The sequence below is a fragment of the Thunnus thynnus genome, chromosome 24 (assembly GCF_963924715.1).
Source record: "Thunnus thynnus chromosome 24, fThuThy2.1, whole genome shotgun sequence".
In the NCBI taxonomy this organism is placed as follows: domain Eukaryota; kingdom Metazoa; phylum Chordata; class Actinopteri; order Scombriformes; family Scombridae; genus Thunnus; species Thunnus thynnus.
This window is the reverse complement of record NC_089540.1, coordinates 18,074,977-18,092,817: the sequence shown is the minus strand read 5'-3', so window position 1 is coordinate 18,092,817 and position 17,841 is coordinate 18,074,977. Positions and strand designations below refer to the sequence as shown.

Genomic DNA, 17,841 nt, shown 5'->3' with positions numbered 1-17,841 from the left:
ATTGATCAAAATCTTGATTGACCCCAAGCTTGAAAGAAATTTAGATTTATATTTTTGGCTCAGCTCTGACTGCTGCACTTCTACTATCAGGCCACTAGATGGCGTCATTAAGCTGCAGTGAAGTGAAGAGCAGCACACATGATGAATGAAGGATGATTTACATTCACTGACACACTTACTGAATTTGACAGAAAGCTTCAGTTTCATCAATATTCAGTAAATTCAACAACAATAAACAACATTTAAATTGTCTCAGTTATCTATTAGTTCTGTTTGATGCTGTTGTCACATTAATAGTGTGAGAATGTATTAAATTATTATAATCAGGGCACATTTACTTTGATACTTCTTTTACAGTTGATACAAACTTGTCAAACAGCAACAGATGTTAGATCTTAACCGTTGTGAGACATTTAACATTGCAGATAAAATGTTATTTGGTCTAAAATTCAGTTTGTTATTCAAGAGAAACTATTTTTTGCCTTTTTTTTTAAATTTAGAACTTAACTTTTATTTTAAAGATATATGAACCAATAAATACACACATCATCACCTTCTGTATAACTATAATAACTAATTATAAACCAAGAACAGAAGTGGACTGTGTGCATGTTGTTGTGGCAACACTGACCTTCATGACTGTCCTCTGATTGTTCCTCCACATCAGTGAAAACAACACATCTGATTTCCAAAGGTCGCCGGTGGAAACAACGTTAAAAAGTAGTTTGATATCTGAGAGCTGAAGAAAGGAATTAATCATCAGCTGTTCATTAATACTGTTTGATTCCAGTAGGTCTATCAATAATTTAACATATAGATTTATCTTCCAACATGAGAGTTCTCCAAACTTTCTGCAATAAAAACATCAAACAGCAAGAAACAAACCCTGAAGTTACTAAAGAGAAACTTCAAGTATTAAACAAAGCAAACTTACAGTTTACAGTCCAAACAAGTCCAACAAGCAAGACGGTCATGTGACTGCATGACAGTCATGTGACTACATCATATGACTATAACAACAGGTAACACCCCACTCCAGGTGAAACTGCTGCCTGTGTTGCTGGTCATCAGACTGGTGACACTGGGAGCTGCAGTGCAGACGAAGAAGCCGAAGCAGTAAATAGAGATCCAAAGAAAATGTGTTTTAATGAAATGTTAAGTGTAACATGAAGATTCAGACACACTCCTTGAAGACTGAATATCAACTATTTCTGCTCCTGAATATCATTCACACTCAGACAAATACCAAAGTCACTTTAATTGATATGTAGTCATTGATTTAGCATCACACTGACAGCTTTACAGGGTCAGAACTAAGCTTTAATCAGGACGTACTTTTCTTATGTTTGTTAGAAGAATATAATCTGGAAACTAAATAAAAAGCAGAGCAGTTCAGCTGTTGAAGCTAGTCTCAGAAACACAAAGAGACCAAATGTTCAGACCTACAACTCTAAACTCTCTGCAGTTTTCTACATCCTCGAACCTCCTGGTTGGTTTTAAACTGTTTTGTCCTCAGAGTTTTTCAGTCTTTAAGTAGGATGTGTATTTTAAAAAATCACAATCTAACTGAGGTTTGAAACTCTGCAAGAAGCCACTGAGTCAGACTGCTGCTGAGGATTTACAGATTATTCATTAAATATTTGATTTCCTTGAACCTGCAAACTTTTCTTCACAGTTTAAAGTTATCGCAGCGTTTCTTTAATCGTTTCGTTTGGTTGTTGGTCTTAAAAATGTATCGATTATGAGACTGTAAGTGAAGGCCAGTAACCTGCACATATTTTAATTTGATAAATGCCTGAAATAAATTATACATACCCAATAAATGTCTAAACTAATTCAAATTATTTAGATTTTCTAAATTTTTTATAGAGCCCATTTAAAAACACGTTAACCAAAGTGCTTCACAGAGACTGAGAATTACAATTATTACAAATTACAAAGAATTACAATCAGATAAAAACAGAAAATTAATAAAAGTGTAGAATAAAATTAATCATAAAAAGAATCACATAAACTAAGCCAATGTTTAAATAAATATAACACATAATTTTTATCATGAATTACTATATTTTATATAATTTTTCACTCAGTTTTTATTTACAGACTACAAAATGGTTTCAGATCTTTTGAGGCAGTTTTATTATTATCCAACAGAATAACAAAACAGTGTTTCATGTCACTAAAACTTCACACAAACTCCCCCTACTTATTTTTATAAACCCCCCAAAAAACACATCAGACATCCAGTGAAGTTTTATGACTTTTATTAAATGTTTAATCTGTGAATAAATATCTGAACTGCCTGCGACACTCAGTAACCGCCCAACATGAGCCGAAGCAGCAGAAATATACATGAAGAGGAAACAGAACGACACCGAACACGTTTACATTCAGAAACACGTCAGTCGCAGCTTCAACAACACAAACAGACATCATATCACTGACGACAGCTGAGTGAGGAGCTGCAGGTCGGGATCAGCTCAGGAAAGGAAAAATCTAATCCGTATTGCTGATTTTATCTTACAATCATTGAGTTAATATTGCTAATTGCCTCTAAAATATTGCATTTTTAGGGGAAGTTTTGTGCTTCTGGGAAATTTTAATCAATTTTTTTGCACTCAAAGACATTAAATGAACAATTTCAGTGAAAGAATAAAACTGCTAGCAGCGACTCCGGGGTTCAAGCCAACACAGACCGTTGGAAGTTGAAAGCTTCAAGAGCTTCATTAAAAAATATCCATCAAATCTGGTGATGTTTGGACAAACTATCAGTGATTTATTGTGCCAGGCCCAATGCACGAGTCTGATTTATGTTATGCCACGCCCATTTCTTTTTGCATGTGTAGCGCCCCCTAGTGGTCGATTTGAATGAAACTTTCAGGGTGTTTATCAGGTACTTCTGTGAACACATCCTGCAGGTTTTGTGATTATCGGCCCAACAGTTGTTGACTTTAGTCTAAACTAAATAAGATACCAATAAAGCTTTTAGCAACTTTTGATAAGCTTGGTCCAATAATGATCAACAGAAAATTTGGTAGCAATTGGACTGACAATTTAGATTGTTTAGATTTAAATGTGTTCAAAAAATTCAAAATGGCAGAAAATCCATCTAGGCGTAAATGGGTGTGGCTTATATGTACAGAATTTTGTTTCTTAGACTTAAGGCTGATTTATGGTAGGTCAAGAAATGACATATATATATATATCACAGGCACTGTCATATTGTGTCGTGCGATGTGATTAGGTAGTGTTACTAACGTCACCATGGTGATTGTAGTTTTCACTGAACTTCCTTATTGATATTTTGGTCTGTAACTTTAGATAACTTAAAACGCCCTTGTTTAATTATTCCTGGTCTGGATGAGTTGATGTGGAGGATAACGTCTGGTTACCATGGAGACGACTGAAATCTTTCACTGAAGCATGAATTGAAAACCTTGCATGACTTTTTAATTTCTGTTGAGCGACACTCATCAAAAGTGAGCGACCATAAATCAGCCTTTACAGCTCAAAAGTTGAAGGCCAAAATGTAAAGTTTGTTGTTATAGCGCCCCCATCAGGCCGACTGAGGTCATAATTCTTGGGCTTCACTTGCACAAAACCTCCAATCAAAGGGCAAAATCTCATGTCTCCACCATATATCATCTCATGAGAATTTGCACAAACATTTCTAAAGAAAAAGAATAATTAACCGGCACAAAAACAATAGTTTCATCCCTTCAGGCTCAAACCCCTAAAAATGAACTGATCCCAACCTGAAGGCTTAGAAATGTTTCCTGCTGCTCTAAAATTAAACTAAATGTGGATTGTTAACATCACGGTTTGCTGAACAGAAACATCCAAACCTCCATCACGCTACAAACACACAAAACCACCGTTCAGAGTGTGACAGATTCTCCTGCACGTCAGATATAAAAACTATCCGTCTGTGTTATAAAGCTCCTCCAGTTTTGTTTTTATTCTTTAAAATCTGTGGTGGAAACAGACCGAACCTTCCTGAGTCCTCAGCAGGAACAAGTGTTTACATACAAACCTTCAAATTTCATGTGATACATTACAACACGTTTACAGGCTGAAAACTTTCTCACAGATTTGAGGTTACAGCTTCAAATTAATTGCACTCAAAAAACGATAATAGTCGGACTTTTGTGTCCTGCAGCTCAAATGTGTGAATAAACTGTGATGTTAAGTGACTGGACATGAAAATCCAGCCATAACTTTAAGGGTCAACTGTAGGAAAAAGGCTTTAAAGTCTGTTTCTGGTGGTGAGGGGACATTTGAGACCGAACTCTGCAGAACTTCGATGAAAAAATGTTCAATTTTGAACCAAATCAGCAGCTGTGGTGCAGACACAGATTCCCTAAATTCAGCCGGACATATTTGGTATTTTTGGAAACTTTGAGATCAACAACAAGAAATAGAAATAAACGTTTGAAGGCTGAAACATCAGTGAGACAAAATATCTTCTGTAGTTGAGTGCTGTTCCTTTGACAGGAGTTATTTTGGGTATTGAGACCTGTAAACCTGTGAGCTGTAACGTCTTTAACTTTAATCTAAAACAAATAACATAAAAGCTTAAGAGAACTTTAAAGCCCAAATATGTAACTTTTCTGCAGTAAAATGTGTAAAAACAACTAGAGCTATGTTATATATTTTATTGAGTTGTGTACTTACATCATCCCAAATGTTTCCAACAATTTTCAAACCCAGAGAATGGTCTGTTTCATTTGGTTGCCCGTCAATGTCGTCATATCTCCTTTAACTTCAGTGTCGGCGTTGTGGTCGTCCGCCAGAAGCTCTGTCATAAATTGACTTTTTATCCCGTTTTAAGCCACATTTTCTTGATACACTTTTTAGATTTTGGTTGTTTTAAATTATATCTTTTAACAAGATCAAGGATTTTTGTCATTGGACATCTGGATCTTAAATGATCTGAGAATCAAGCTGAGCAGCGGCTCGACTCGCAGCCCCGCCGGTGCTTTGGTTTAACGAGCGACCTTGTAAACTGGAGACTTTCAGCCGGATAACTCTGTGGTTGTCAGCTGTTGAAAGCATGAACAGAACCTTAAATTATCTTAAAATGAATGTTCAATAGAGTATATATTCATCTGGTCCTCTTTGTCTTAAATTATGTAAATTAAATTTGTCGCCAACCAGAACCTTTCACATTTCTTCACTTATTTTTGGGAAATGCTGAATGTTGTCGCAATATATTATTATTATTATTATTATTATTATTATTATTATTATTATTATTATTATTATTATTATTATTACAGTATCCAAACTGATGGTAGGTTGGTCAAACCAGGTGACCACACACAATATTTAGCCACAAGCTGAACAGATTGGTTGAATATGGGCCTTGTTCCGAATGAAGATAACTATAAATCCAGATGTTTTATAGCTGCATGGCCAACTTATAGGTTATGTTTTGTTTCCCACATTATAAGAAACATTACAAGGTGATAAATGGTTTGTGTAGATAATAAACACAGATATAAATTGATTAATGTAAATTTGATAAGGCTTTTAGGAGACAGCGGCCAGTTAACATGGTCACTCGTTAAACCAAAAACACTGGACGTCCAGCGTGGGAAAAACACTGATTTTTAATGTAAAACTGCTTTATTCAGTGTTTTTGCTGGTTTAATCACCATGTCTGTTTGTTTTGGAGAGGAGGAGACCTCTGAGGATAACTCGACTCCCAGTAAAAACCTCCTGAATGACGAACACTGAAGGAATCCAGGAAGCTGACCGCAGAGCGACGTCTGAGAGAAACCGAACAACAGCGGTGGTTGTTTGACAACGAAGACAACAACTCCCATGATCCCACGCTACTTCATGACATCATCAAACCCCGTCTTTTGTTACTGTTTGGATTGAGAGACCCCTAACGGCTGAGACTTACATATTGTGCGTTTAAATGTTGTTGATCTTTACAGCAGTTCAGTCTTTCTGCTGTCACATCTGATATGTAGAAACACAACAAACAACCTGAACTTTGGCTGACTTGCTTACATTATTTCCTACTTTTTTCCTTTAAAAAAAAAACAAAATAAATAGCAAATAATCCAGTAAAACAGTGAAAAATAAAACTCCACTGAGGGGGAAAAATAAAAATGGCCTTTAGAAAGCAAAACAAAGTGTTTTAAGTCACCTTTACAAGTTTAAACAAGGTAACAAAAATTAATATTTGTGTCATATTTAAAGATTAAATACTGACAGTTTCCAGAGTGTCAGTGAAATCTACCTCACACACTCACACACACACACACACACACACGACTACAGAAACTACAACTCTACAGCTGTACGTATTTACACTAACTCGTCCTCTGTGAGATCGTCTCAGGAATATACACACTACATGAATGTACACTTTATCTTAAATAGATAAATAAATATCAATGTTTACACACACACACACACACACACACACCAATGTGTTTTTGAGGGGGAAGATACATTCCACCATGTTGTGATGATGAAGTGAGGAAGGTTTTTTTTTTTTTTTTTTTTTTAAACGAGGGAACAACACTTGCTGCTTCCTGTTTCAGAGTTTCGTGATTAAAAACGACTTCGTCCCTCAACTTAGCAGCCGCAGCTGAATTTACCCAGCATGCAGCTGGAGGCCGGTGACAGAGAAAAGCTAAATACAGAAGGAGAAATCCAAATAAAAATGTTTTCCCCTGTTCAGAGTAGATACAGTAATATAATACAAAAACAACACCTAGTAACAACATGATGAGGAGCTTCCACGCCGTTTCCTTTCATCTACGTTGTTTTAACTGATTAATCTACTGCACAGTTTATTGTCTGAGCTGATTTAAGTGACTTCTATGGAAGGTGGTTTAACTTTCTGACCTGATTTAAGATGTTTTCTTGTAGATTTCTTCAGATCGAACAGTTTAAGAGGGAATTCTTTGTCTGTATAGCATCCAGGTGGGTTTTCCCCTCGGTGGATACCATCCATGATTTACGGGTTACGCTTGTTTTCTGACGTTTTCCATCAGAGCAAACCGTCCAGGTTCTTCTCTGCGCTCTGCTTGTCGTCGCTGGTTTCCTGAGGGCTGTACTGGGTGTGGTAATCGCGGAGGATGGTCACCACATCGTGGTGGCCGAAGTGAACCGCCTCGTCCATTGGTGTGTTTCCCCACCTGCAGCAAACACACAGCAACAGTCAGAGCAGTTTATTCATATAAACACTGACTGCAGTTAAAGTCTTCAAACAACAGTGACACATGTTTTTCTTGCTGTAATCATTCATCATGTTCATACCGACCATTAGAAGATCCCTTCATAATGACCTTACAATGGAAGTGATGGGGACAAAATGTACAAAAATGTATTTAAGAGTTTATCTGAAGCTAATATGAAGCTTCAGCGTCCAAATGAGTCAAATCAAGTAGATATCTTTCAACGTTACAGTCTTTTTAGTGCCAAAGTCCCTCTTTTTGTTACTATACTTCCACCTGCAGCTCAACAGGGAAACACAAAAAGGGAATTTGATGCTAAAAAGACTGTAAATGTGTCAGATATCCACTTGATATGACTAACTCAGACTGCTGAAGCTGAATATAAGCTTCACATCAACTTTCAAATGCATTTTTGCACTAAATGATATTTGGATATTAGTGGATATTTGTGGATATCTTTTAATATCCAGTATGAACAGGAGGAATGATTACTGTTCATATGGACACCTGACTGCAGTTTTAAGACACACTGGAAAAATTGTGAATCTGTCCTTTAACTGGATTTGAAGAAACAGCTTCATCACCTTTATAATAAAGTAAAATTAAAGTTGATCTGATCTATGAGTGTAAGGTTACCTGTCTCTGGGAACCGGGTTGACTTTACAGGCCTCCAGCAGGAAGCGAACCACCTCAGCGTGACCTGGAACACACACATCACATCACATCACATCATATCACATCAGCTCCACAAACAGAAACACACCAATCACACTGATGTCTAATCAATAATCTCTTCTGTCAGTATTTTACCTTCAGCAGCTGCCACATGCAGCGCCGTTCTGGAGTCATAGTCCCTCTGCTCCATGTCCATGGAGGACAACGCAAACCTGGATGACAAATAACCGACAGATCATTCACCACTGTCTGAAAAAACTTCCTTCACTTAACAAGAAGCAAAGAGCTCAATCATACAAACATGGTTCTAATTAAGCAAAATATGCACATAAATAAAGGAATTTTTCAGTTTTGGTATTTTAAATCTCTCATCAGGAGGGAAGTTCTTGCTTTTTTTTTAGTTTAGAGAGAAAGACACTGAGAATAAATATCATGTGTACCTCCTCAGCGCTGACACGTCTCCAGTATAAGCAGCAAACAGCAGATTGATCACCGACTTCACCTGAAACACAACAAGAAGCCGTTGAGGCCTGAAATGGTGAATAACTGTGGTTATTCAGTAATTGTCCTCCAGATGGCGCTGTGGATTCAACTCCTTGCAGACAAGGTCATGCAGCAGCAGCATCCAGGCCGCTGAGGACACGGAGGCAGGATGTGACGCAGACTGACTGAAAAATGTTGTGCTGCCTGATAAAATGACGCTTTAGACTAAAAATAAACCACAACAAGAAGAAATGTAACAAGAGAAGAGCTGACTGTAGCAGGTTTACATCATACTGCTCAACGAATGACAGAAAACCAACAGGGACACTAAATCCTATAATTATTTATTAAATACTTGAATTCATTGACCTTCATGTCACATTTCTGTCACTACTTCCCAGCTGAATATAGCAATAAATCCTATAGAAGTAATATAATTAATCAATTAACCTAGACCCAGATTAGTGGCAGCAAACTGATGGATTTAGTAACCAATTATAAAATCATTTAATTAATTTAATCACAGCAGTCGCACTTGTAGTTTAAGATGTAGAACATCTCGTAACTACTGACAACTTCCTGTCGACAGCAGGACAGAAACAATATTCAAGACTTTTTAAGGGCTTTTTTGAGGGATTCAGAGCTTTTCAAGACTTTTCAAGACTTTTCAAGACCTGCAGATATCTGTAAGTCTTGAAAATACTTGAAAAACATTGATTTCGGGGCTTAGAAGGTGTTTAAAAGTCTTAAATTTCATTCACAAAGGTCTTAAATATTATTTCTTAAACATATTTCAGTAATAGTAGAAATAATTAAAAAAAAAAAATCATTAGCAAAACCTGGCTGGAAAATCTCCAATTCTATTGTTCCAGACGTCGTACCTTAAATGAATGAGTTATTATTGGTTATTATTGGTTAATTCATCCATTCATAAGTTATTTTTCTGCTGCTCATCTACGTCCAGGTCCTGATTAATGACTCATTATTTACATTATTGGGAATGACTGTTCACAAAACTGTGAAATAAATTGACATTTATTTCATATTGCACCTGGTAAATAATCATATATCATCACTGATGGTTTTTATTGATATCTTTCATACTTTAACTGTGAAACATGTATTAAATTACACTCTATATGGTATTAAAATGTATTAAAAGTCTTAAATTTAACTTGGTCTACCCATGTAGCAGTAACATAGTATTTTCTTGGTAATAAATCATGTGATAGACACTGATGGAAGTGAAGTTGGGTGAAGAGCAGCTGGAGGAAGCAGCGTGTAGCTGGACTCACCCTCTGGTCTCCTCCCTCCCGACGAGGATCCAGTTTCTTAGCAAAGTGCCGCAGATTATCATAGTTGTGGAAGTTGAAGAGAGAAACGAGGTCCTGAAAGGAGAAGATGCACTCAGTTTAACTGCTTCACTTTGATGACATCACCTCAGGCTTCAGGTAACTGTGACCAACATTTCTCATTTTTTTCTGGTATTTTATGAACCAAACGAATAAATAAAACGATAGTTAGTTGCAGTTCTGGTTTAGAGTTCACATAATGAGGTTAAAATCTGAGCTCACCGTGCAGAACTGGATGCCTCTGACGCTGTTGCCCAGCTTGTCAAGAGGAGGAGACCAACACATGATGCCCATGACGTTTGGAACAACCAGCAGAATCCCGCCAGCGACACCGGATTTCGCCGGCAGACCGACCTGAAGCAGAAAAACAACGACGAGTCGTCAAAACGCGTCTAAACTCACATGCGAGTGTGAATGTTTCAGAGTGTAGATGGATGAGATACTGACATGGAAAGCGAACTGTCCGGAGAAGTCGTACATGCCGCAGGAATGCATCAGACTCAGAGTGTTTCGCACCGCCTCGGGGCTCAGCACGCGCTCTCCTGTGATTGGACAGAAGCCGCCGTTGGCCAGGGTCGCCGCCATGACGCTGGCGCTCTCACAGGTCACCTCGATGGAGCACAGCTGACGGGGAAGGAAAAATTAACATTTGATTTCTGATAGCTTTTCTGAGAATAGATATAAAAGATTTTATAAAGTTTTAATGAGTTCTGTTTACCTGGAAGTAGAAATCCAAGATGGAGGTCATGTCCGTTCCCTCCGGAAAACACTGTAAACCACAAAAACACCGTCAACACATCTGCTGCTTTCCGTCAGACTCTGGATTAAAGATTCATCACTTTAGAAGAAGAAGAAATTAGATCTCAATCTATTTACTGACCCTTTTCTTATAAAAACAATATTTAATGGTAAATATAAACCAAATAACAGTGAAATATTAAACAAAATAAAGCAAATATGAAAATATTAACACAAAGTTACAACTGTGGAATGAATAAAGTAGAAATACATGATAAATTTGACATGATGCTACTTTTATTTTCATGATATGTGATAACTGAGGCTGCAGATTTATTAAAATGTGTAAAATCTGATAAAAGACAAGAAGAAAATAGAAGGTTTTCACATTAAATTAACTTCCTGCTCAACCCTCAGCTGTAAATGACCTTTGACCTCACCTTCTTCTCCTTCAGATAGTAGCCGATGGCAAAGTTTCTGTCTCCAGACTCGCGCTCCGACTGGAAACTGGGACACAGAGAGAGAGGAGGGAGGAGGTTTGTTTTTTTAAACATCACGACTCAGCTCCTGTTATATAAAACTCAAACTCTCATCTCTAAACGATTTTCTCTCTGACGTTGCTGTGTGGACTCGAATCCGACTCACAGAACTGCCCTTCATACCTCGACAGTTATGTGTTGAAATATTCACTGAAACTAGATTTAAATAAATATAAAAGATGCGTTGTTGTTGTTGTTGTACTCACGTGGCGTTGCTGAAACCGACGTATTCATTTCCTGCCAGTTTGTTCATGAAGTTCATGACCTGCAGATTTAGAGGAAAGAATCTACTAATGAACCAAACTAACAATTATTTTCATTATCAATTAATCTGTCGATTACTTTCTTGATTAATCGATTAGTTGTTTGGTCCATAAACCACAACCCAAAGATATTCAGTTTACTGTCATATAGACCAAAGAAACCAGAAAATATTCACATTTAAGAAGCTGGAAGAAGAAGAAAGAATTTGGAAATTTTCTTCTTAAAAGATGATTCAAAACAATTAATCAATTAATTTAATAATTGGTTCCAAACTGGATCACCATCATTTAAAAAGTGACTCTACTGAGCTCATCGCATTACAGATTCAGAATTGTTTTTCCCACTTTTTGGTGTTTTTCCCCCCATACTGAAACAGATTCCTCATTTTTTCTTCTTGTTTTATATAAAAATCAACTCTCTGCACGTCTTCATCTTCTATTTATTTATCTATAATTTTGCTGTTATTGGTCTGTTCTGTTCTCTGTTGCTCTTCTTCAGGTTTTTCCAGTTTTTCCTTGTTACAGGATCTTTTTCGGGGAGTTTTTCATGATCTGAACTGAAGATCTAAGCATAGAGGACGTTGTAAACTGTGCAGATTGTAAAACCCCCTTCAGGCAAATGGGTGATATTGGACTTTATAAATAAAACCGACCCGGCTATTTTTTTGTTCTTGCACAAAATGCATCACATGAGTTTCTGATTTAAATATAAATTACATTTAGAGCTGAAATGCTGAGTCAATTTATTGATTAGCTGACCGACAGAAAAGATTCATTATCCAAACAGTTGCAGATTGATTTTAAGTTTATGTTTTAAACCAAAAATGACAAGAAATTCACTGGTTGTGACGTCTCAGATATGAAAATGTGTCTTCTATGATTATAAATTGAATATTTTGGGGTTTTGAACCAGACAAAACAAGACATTTAAACTTTTTGTGACATTGTGACCAAACGATTAATCAATTTATCCAGAAATAATCATTAATGCACCATAATTCCATTTGGACTTTAAAAGAACAGAAAACTTATTTTCCAAAAACAATATGAAAACAATAATTGATACTCACATAATCAAATTTCTCGGCGTTGCTTGCTCCTTGCTGAAACACAAAAACAACAATCACAGTATTAAAAGAAATTAAATTCCCATCAAAAAACAAACTAAAATACACCAAACGGACACTAAAAGTTGCCCATGTCATGACATTAGCACTACCATCCATATCTATATGATATTAAACTAAGACAGGAAAACAGTGTAAGTTTACATCACTACAGTTTGTAAATTAAAAGTGGACACAGAGCTCATCAGTTACGTGACCAATCAAAAAACGGCCATTCCAGTCATGACATCAGATGAATTAAGATTAGAGGTGGGAGACTAGCTGGAGATGGAGGAGGTGAAATAAAACAGTTAATCCACTCAGGGGTTCTGGTTTTTGTAAAAAGAAAAGAAAACTCTAACATGGAAAGTATCAAAGGAAAACTGATCTATTTGGTTTTAAAGTATTTAAAATATTAATCTTTCACTTCTCTTACTGAGGTAAAGTGACTACAGAGTGAAAATGTGCTGCAGTGTGACTTTAAATCACTGTGAGTCTGCAGGTGTGTTTGTGTGAAGCTGGTGGTGAGTTAGTTTATACGACTGTAAGATGTTTTCACACTGCGAGCTACATGAACAACAAGAGACGTCTTAACATGGAGACGTTTATTTCATCTGGCTGTTTGGTCTCATTTTATCATTATCTGTCATTTCAGTCAAGTTCAAAGCTACAGAGCAGTTTAACTGAGGTTTGAACTCTGCTAAACCTGCAGTAATATTTTATTTTGTCATTATGTGAGTTTAAATCTTTCAAAAGATGATCAAAGCTTCTGTACTGACAAGACAACAAATCTGGAACTATAGGTGGCACCAGGGTGAGTTAAAGTGTGGTGACGTCATAAAGCGACATAGCAAAATTCAACTGTGCGTCTTTGAAAAATAATTGGTTCTTGGAGCTTGGTGACGTGGGACTACTCGCCCACTGGTCCACTGGGATTTGTCCCAGTATGCCCGATGGCCAGTACTGGCTCTAACTTACTGTTGCAGCTGTAAAATGATGAATAAATTGTTTTGAGCGTCACATAACCCCCCGCGAAATGACTTGTTTCACTATCAGAATTTGATCCATTCGGTCCGATAACCAGATACCAGCGTGGGAATGTCGCACCCAACATGAGATTTAAAAACTCTGTATAATGTGAAATACAGAGAGATTTACCTGGAGGCTTAATCAGCATTGTGTGAACTCGTTAGGTAAGGGCTTGAATGTAACGGATGTTCATTTATATATAAAAGTTCCACACTGCAGGTTTAAAGCTCCATATCTACAGACATCAAAAACATTATAAACAGCAAAGCCCAAAGCAGTACAAAACATATCTACGTGTTTAAAACAAGCTTAAACAAGTACAAATATGCTGTTGACCACCATTAAGGCTGGAAATATAATTTAAATCAATCTATATCATTATATTAATAAGAATATGTTCTGATATTAACATGTATAATGATGCAAAATCACACATAAAATAATTAAATTGACATGAAATGCAATTAACTGTTTTCCTGTCTGTAAAACAAAATGATAAACAACTAATTTTGGATGTTTTTGTGAACATTTGCTCAAAATTATTCATTTGAACAACAGAGATTTTATTTAAAACAGTAATAATATGTTCATCATCACACTAGAACTCAACTAGTTAATAAATGGAAAGTGTACAGACTTGTTAGTCACGTAGCTGGCAGCGTGAACGCACATTTTGTTTTTTTTTAAAGAAATTTTCTGGCCTAAATTGCGTAGAACAAAGACTGAAGTTAAGAGCTGGTAACTCAAATGGATGTATCTGTAATGATGGCTTTAATCTGAGGATATCAAATCAAAATTACAAACATAAACCTTCTCTACAGAAGAATGGAATATGATATAAAACCAGTATTTGAGTTGAGCCAGAGCCGTACTGTTTATAATCCAGACGTATAAACAGTTTGGAAGAATGCAAGTGAAAAGTATAAAAGCAACATTTAAACATTCATAAACAGCCATGTGAAGGCTAAAAGCTTGTCACAAATCCAGACCAAAAGAGGGGAAAAAATAATTAAAAAGGAAAAATTACCAACGTCATTGACCTGTTGCAGTGCTCATAATTTCCCAAAGATCCTAATGCTGTAAAATATGCAACAACACATAAAACCACACAACGAGCCTTGAAAAGGTACATTGAGTAAAAGGCACATGAGTGTATTTGAAGTGTAGATCTAGATTCATAGAGAGGAGAGAGGAGGAGGAGGAGGGGGGACGCATGCACACAGAGTCCCTGATAAACTCTGGTTTTATTACTCCAATATAAGCATCTACAAATACAGAAATCTCAACAGTGATGGGTTGGGATTCAAAGGGAGAGACTGGTTTCATATCATATGGGAATGATCGGAAGAATTTTTCTCGTTGCGGATAAAATTCATGATGAAGAACCTCACAAACTGGTCAAAAGACAAACCCAGAGAATATCTAACAGAGGTGTAAATCTTCACTGGGCTCACGATTACGATCTATTTCTATATCACTGCACATGGCTACTTTTTCATCAGTTGATACAAGCAGTCAGATAAATCTAAACTCCATTTTTATGTCCAAAGTGCTTCAAAAATCAGACTATAACAGTCTATGATATATAAAAAGCTGCATCTTTTCAATACCAGTACCTGTGTGACCCTCCTCAGTACATAAACATTACAATAACATACACATGTAAAGGCTACTCGACTAGCTTTACTCATTGACTCCATTACCTGAGCTTTACGCTGTAGAGTTCACGCCAAATTATTTGGTTTAAGTTGTTTAACGCTGCCGTCGGTCTCGTTTGTTACTGCTGGAGTTCACTGCTCCGCTAGGCTAACGTTAGCTTGCAACTGCTGCCTTTTATGAAGATGAACTGTAAGATAAGTCTAGCCTGTTCGTGCTGTAGACTGTCCAGGTGCTGCGCTGCCCTCATCAATTTGTGAATCGACTCAGAATCGTCCGTGTCCGCATCCACGACGCATCTTAAAATCGAAACACCTCTAACATCTGTATTTTTAAATCGAAGAGCTTGTAGCGACCATCACTCCCATATGATGTGAACACAACAGAAGACACTGGATGATTATTCTGCTCATCCATAAATGCACAGCTGGTGTCATGTGACAAAAAAGGAGAAAAACAAAGGTTGGTTTTCATAATTGGATTCATATTTGTGTTTAACTTCCTGACACATACTGTGTAATTTAAAAATGAAAAACAGAAAAAAACACTTAATTCCTTTAGTTTTTCATTATAGCATTGTATCTGTATTTAAAGCCTATGTTGTGTTGATTTTCAGTAGTGTAAGTATTACTTTGTATTACTACTAAATTGATTTTTGTTTTACTATTTTCATGGAAGATTCATCTCCTGACAGCTGAGAAGCAGCATGAAGAACGAAGGTTTGGTGGTTTATTTCTAATCTTAAAGTCTTTCTTGTCTTGTATAACAGAGTAGAGGCGGTAATGTAAGTTTATTAACCATCATAGATTGTTTATTGTCTATTATACATACTTGGAAGTTTGTTGAACTTTGTCTGAACCTCCCTGATTATTGTATTTCTATACTGAAAGTCTTCATTATCAGAGATTTTGAGAATGTGAGTGAATGTATGTATGCTTTGTGATTAATAAAATACTCTATCGATCCGTCTATCTTGAGGATTTGAGGATTATGCAGACAGTATTTGTTGCTCTAATGGTTTCTAACCTGAACAGGACACTTAAAACATGCATCATAACCTCATTATTATAAATCTAACAGCCACATATTAGTGTGCAGCAGCCAATCTGATACAGATGATTGACAGCTACTCTGATGGTTTGTTCACACTGAGCGAGATAATCAAACTGCCACAGACGTTTTATTTCATGAGTTTGTTGGCTGATATTTTCATAATCGCTGGTTGCCAACAGTATAATAGATTTCAGTACCACTGGTGGGTCTTTGTTAATAAACACAAGCTTTTACCTGGCAAGTACAAAATGGAAAAGAAGTTAATTCTTCCCATTTAAAACTTGCCAGCTCTCTACAGTTTTATTTTAACACTCTGACAATAAGCTCCAAAGTCGAGAGCTTGTTTAATAAGCAGCTAATGACTAGAAACTGTTTAAGAAACCTACATGATTCAACCTTTCCTTTAACATTCACGCCTGGTTTCTACATACAGCAGCAGTAATTCCTCCTGTAATGTAAGTTTTTCTTCTCCATGTTGTGGCTGTTTGAACTCTATTTTGTTTGATAACCATGAGCAGAGAGATATTAAGTCATTCATATGGTCGTCTTACACTGGTTGAATGTCATACTGTAATTAAACTGCTTCTCATTTCACTGAGCACGTCTGGGAAGCCCTCCTGTTTAATCTCCACTGGCCTCTTGAGGAAGGACGGGTCGGGTTCACTGAGTTTTTCACTTTTTAATTTGAGTCTGGACTCAGCAGGTGGTGCTCTTGTAGTTTCTAACAGAGAGCTAGCTTGCTGTCTGGCTGAAGGTCAGAGGAGGGAATGTGATGAAACATTCAGGTAGCGGAGCAGTTTTTCCCCTGATTAAAGCTGTTAATGCTGACCTGACTGGTCTCCATCTCCACCCACTCTGTGCACTCTGAACTGCATGTGTGTGTGTGTGTGCAGGATGTCTGAGTGATGCTGCTTTCAACCAAATCCCCTTTCAACGTGATTATCTATAACCTTAATCCCCCTGTATACAGTAATCTGGCAGAAACACGTTCTCCAGACGATTTTATTTATACAACTTTGACTCTTTATATAAAGTCATAAATTCAGATTTCAGATTATATAATTATATAAACATCTCAGCTCTGACATAAAAATACATTTTCAAATCTGAAATCTACATTTTAAAGATAACTTTCAGGATTTTACACCCTAGCTTTTTAAAAACATCATATTTTCATTATCTGAATAATATATATGCCTGTTTGTGGCCCATTTTATTCTTTTATATTTAAGCTTCACAGTTTCCCAAATGAATCTACTCAATAATTAAAGATGGGGTGTGTAAATGCAGTTTACCTTAATGAGGGAGGTACAGACGATAGCACCAGCATTAACCATGGGGTTGTGTGGTTTATCTGTAGGAGAGGAAATTAAAGTTAATATCGCTCAAGAACATGAACGTTAATGATGTTTTTTTTGTCTTTTACTGACAAAATGAAAGTGAAAAGAGACAACAGACGGAATGAAAAGCATCTCAGACATTAAAATGTACTTAAAGATGTAAAAAGTATTGAGTAAATCAACACAAAGGACACTGGAGGTCAAAACTCTGCTGAATAATCCAGAGTGAACGTCAGTATGATGAGGTTTGTCACTATACAATATCACAACACACATTCACATTAACCAAACACACACACTTTAATCTTCTTATACAACAGGACAATGTTTAAAAAAATAAACAGCTGGAATATTTCTTGTCCCTAAAGTGACAAATAAAGTTTTCTGAATTTAATTCAGTGACACAGA

General features: G+C 36.5%; 1 protein-coding gene across 4 annotated transcripts in view; it reads right to left on the bottom strand.

Moving 5' to 3' along the window:
- Positions 1-2,247: 2,247 nt before the first annotated feature.
- The window catches only part of LOC137177377 (glutaminase kidney isoform, mitochondrial), a 34,368-nt gene continuing 18,774 nt past the window's right edge, over positions 2,248-17,841 (bottom strand). For 3 of the 4 annotated variants that reach the window (XM_067583649.1, XM_067583650.1, XM_067583651.1), the window contains exons 7-18: positions 17,389-17,447; positions 12,320-12,352; positions 11,193-11,251; positions 10,888-10,954; positions 10,428-10,478; positions 10,157-10,333; positions 9,932-10,063; positions 9,653-9,745; positions 8,315-8,376; positions 8,010-8,086; positions 7,836-7,899; positions 2,248-7,160 (exon numbers count right to left, since the gene is read on the bottom strand). In XM_067583649.1, the coding sequence (XP_067439750.1) occupies positions 7,013-7,160; positions 7,836-7,899; positions 8,010-8,086; positions 8,315-8,376; positions 9,653-9,745; positions 9,932-10,063; positions 10,157-10,333; positions 10,428-10,478; positions 10,888-10,954; positions 11,193-11,251; positions 12,320-12,352; positions 17,389-17,447 (1,022 nt within the window). In that variant the 3' untranslated portion in view covers positions 2,248-7,012. Of the gene's footprint in view, positions 7,161-7,835; positions 7,900-8,009; positions 8,087-8,314; positions 8,377-9,652; positions 9,746-9,931; positions 10,064-10,156; positions 10,334-10,427; positions 10,479-10,887; positions 10,955-11,192; positions 11,252-12,319; positions 12,353-14,411; positions 14,462-17,388; positions 17,448-17,841 lie in introns of those variants that run through there. The other variant, XM_067583652.1, reaches the window with a different exon arrangement.